This window comes from Alligator sinensis, unplaced genomic scaffold (assembly GCF_000455745.1).
Source record: "Alligator sinensis unplaced genomic scaffold, ASM45574v1 scaffold58_2, whole genome shotgun sequence".
Classification (NCBI taxonomy): domain Eukaryota; kingdom Metazoa; phylum Chordata; order Crocodylia; family Alligatoridae; genus Alligator; species Alligator sinensis.
This window is the reverse complement of record NW_005842405.1, coordinates 319912-323248: the sequence shown is the minus strand read 5'-3', so window position 1 is coordinate 323248 and position 3337 is coordinate 319912. Positions and strand designations below refer to the sequence as shown.

Below are 3337 nucleotides of genomic sequence, written 5' to 3'. Positions count from 1 at the left end.
GACAAGTGGGGGGAGCCGGTGACCGCGCGGCGCCCGGCTCGACCCGGATGCTATGCGTCACTTCCGACCACGCCCGAAGCACGCTGGGTAGCGAAGGCCGCGGGTCAGCCCAGCCCGCCCTTTAACGCAGCAGAGCCGCGCCCCGCCCCGCCCCGGCCGGAGGAGGACGAAGTGTCGTCCTGCGGCGGCATGTCACACCGAGCACCCTGCCCCGGGGACGCCCTCGCCCCTGACGTCATAACTTCACCTCCCCGATGACGTCACACCGCTGGTCACACTTCCGCCTTTGGCGTCACTGCTGTAGCTGAAGGGGGCCTTAAAACACAGCAAGCGCCCGGTTGGCGCTGGAGCCTAGCCCGATCCGATCCTATCGTGGCCTCTCATGGGCTCAGCTCAGATCAAGGTAGTCTGTGCTTACCTGGCAAGGGAAGCACGGCGACCACGGGGGAGGACCGCTCTCCTGACACGGGGATAGTACCTGCCAAGGTAATGTATAGTGAACCTCCCACTTAGCTGCTGGACTGGGAAGGTCTTGGGTTTATGCCCACTGTATGAAAAGGGGAGACTCCTCCCTAGCTTGCTCCTGCTTCTGTGGCCTTATGGCTGAGGACGAGCAAGCCTCCGGGCTTGGACCTGCATGTAGGATGCCCACCAAAGGATTTGGAAACATCTGAAGCCCCAGATGGGGGTGGAGGATGTTTGCCGGTAGTAGGGCTACTTGTGGTTCTGGACTGAATCACTGATTTGGAATTTGATTTGGCAAATTTGGCTTGGAATACAGGAAATTTAAAATAAAAAAATAAACCTCTGCGCCACAGAGATGAGGTGACTGAAATGAGTGGGTCAGGGCAGGCGTCGAAATCCGCCAGCTTACAGGGCCGGAGAAAAAGTTCCTTCCGCCCCAACCACTTCTGATTTCACACTGGTCCCTCACCGGCCCAATGCCCTCAACACCCCCTGACAGCGGCACAGGGTAAAGAACCAGGCGGCACCGGGGACCTGTGAGCTCACGTTGGTTCAGTTTACATCATGTGTATACAAGATACTGCCCATCCCCATACCATGGCACCTTCAAGCATGCTGAGCTCTTCCTGCAGCTGCCTCCTAAACTGGCGGGTTGTGGTATCTCACATTGTAGCAGGGCTGGACCTTGGAGTGCCGTAGCCATGATGGCCCTGAGAGTAAGTAAGAAGCAACGTAGTGATAGTATCTTTTATGGGACTAATTGTACAGTTAAACAAGCGTTCAGGTACAGAGCACCCTTTGAGGAAGAAAGATACTCTGTACCTGAAAGTTTGTCTGACATCTCTCCCAGCTGAAGTGCCTTGCTTCTCACGTATGTAGGACCATCACAGCTACAACACTTGGACCCTGCTACAACCTGAAAGATAACAGAGTTTTCCAGTTTAGGAAAGATACTGCCACACAGACCTTGCTTCTCCTACCCAGGAAGCAGTTTACCTATGTCTGTGTTGCTCAAATAAGAGGCTAATTAGCACTGTCAGCTACAGGCACAGAATGGCCATACCATACTCTCCTCCTTTATGCCAGTTTGGCCTAGTAACACACCATTTCAAGACAAAATAGTACAGTAAGCAGGCTGCATAGCTTCATACTATGCCAGCATAATCATGTTGTCTTGGTACTTCAACATGGTGGCGTTGGATCATCAGAGAGAGAGAGATCAGTCAGACAATGTTTTATTGAAATATTTACAATTTTAAAGCAATTTGGAAGCCTACCAGTGTCTATCATCATAATAAAATAAATTGTAAATATATGCTTTGATGTTTGCTTTTGGCTTTCTTATCATAGAAAAATTAGAGCTCCCTTCCCCTCACCTCTTCACTAACCAAGATGTGGGGACAGCTGCCCCTGCAGCCACAGCTCCCGCCAGTAGGTCTCATCCTGTCTGGCAGCTGGGCATGCTGGGTATGTGATGGAGAGATGTGAGGTTTGCAGGAGGGGGATGGGAAGAGATGTGGGGGTGGTGTGGAGTGGGTGTGGGAGAGGTATGGAGTTTGCAGGAGGGGGGTGGGGATGTGGGAGGATATCAGGTTTGTGGGGGGATGTTGGGTTTGTGGAGAGGCTGCCACACGCCCCCCTCCCCCCCCAGTGGCACCAGCTGGGCCATGCCAACGGCAGCGCTGCTGGACCCGTGGTCTGTTCAGGAATAGTGGGCCTGGCGGGACCTGACCCAACCCGGCCCAGAATAACCTGCTAGCATGCCTTTTCTCAGAACCAGGACACGCAGCTTCAGCACTGGTGGCTCCTGTCCAAAGTCACATGCTAGTGGGGTGGGCCAGGCCGGGTCACATCAGGCTGCGCCAGGCCTGTTCTCCATGAAGGTCAGGTGGCGATGGTTACAAGCATCTTCATCCCACAAAAGTTTGTTCCTGTGTTTGCCCACTGCAACCGCCAACACAAGATGTACCACTGCAGTGTATTAATTTAAATTTCAAAGTCCTCCTACAATGTCATGCCTCAAAGCAAGACAGCCTCAATACCACCTAAAAGAGCTCCTACATTCCCCCTGCTCTAGAGCTCTTGCCTCAGCTGCCTCCAGAGCCAGACTGCCCCTCTTGGCACAAAGCCTATGTTTATATATCTCCCTGGCCCTGCTCTCTGCTAGACACATGCCTCCCTGAGCTACCTGAATCAGGTGTTTCCTGATTCAGCTTGCTGACTCAGCCTTGGTGGCTTACTGCTGCTAGTCTCTTCTGCACTCCTATCTTGCCTCCTATGCAAGGCTCTGGCCCAGGGTGCTAGTGCAACATAGCTAGCTCTGCAGTAAGAGCTTTCTTAGATCCCTTCCACCATCAAGTCTGTTCACAGGGCTGGGCTGGCTGGCAAGCCCCTGGACCTTCCTCCTTTTCTCAGTATTGGGGCAGGAGCCTCATTACAGACATATTGCTCAAAACATTAAAAACACCCTGTCACGACCCAGTGATTTTGGTGCCTCGGCACTATGGAATTTCCTGGTCACATGAGAGCTCCTTTGCACGGCACAGTGTTCTGCTGCAATTGAGAGCCCACGTGTAGGAGAGAGTTCCCGCCAATTTGCAGTTTCCTTTGCAGGATGCATTTCTTCTTTGCAGCACAGAAATGCACGGTACAAAGAGTTCCCGCCATTCGAATGTAAATTTGTGCCCCACTATTGGCCAATGCTAAATTATTCATACGTGGCGGCTAGTAATTGGCTCGCTAGCCGTTTAAAATTCCGCGCGACTTCCGCCCAAGTCGAAGAGCTTTGAGCACGCTGCAGAGTGCCTCTGAAGTTATCTGACTTGCGGCTGCCGATCGATAGACTGATCACCTATCGATCTTTCTTCCCGTC

General features: G+C 52.8%; 1 protein-coding gene across 1 annotated transcript in view; it reads right to left on the bottom strand.

Moving 5' to 3' along the window:
* Positions 1-254, bottom strand: part of TMEM33 (transmembrane protein 33) — a 10908-nt gene extending 10654 nt beyond the window's left edge. The window contains 1 exon segment of the mRNA XM_025211411.1: positions 117-254. Coding sequence (XP_025067196.1) covers positions 117-239 — 123 coding nt within the window. The 5' untranslated portion in view covers positions 240-254.
* Positions 255-3337: the final 3083 nt, after the last annotated feature.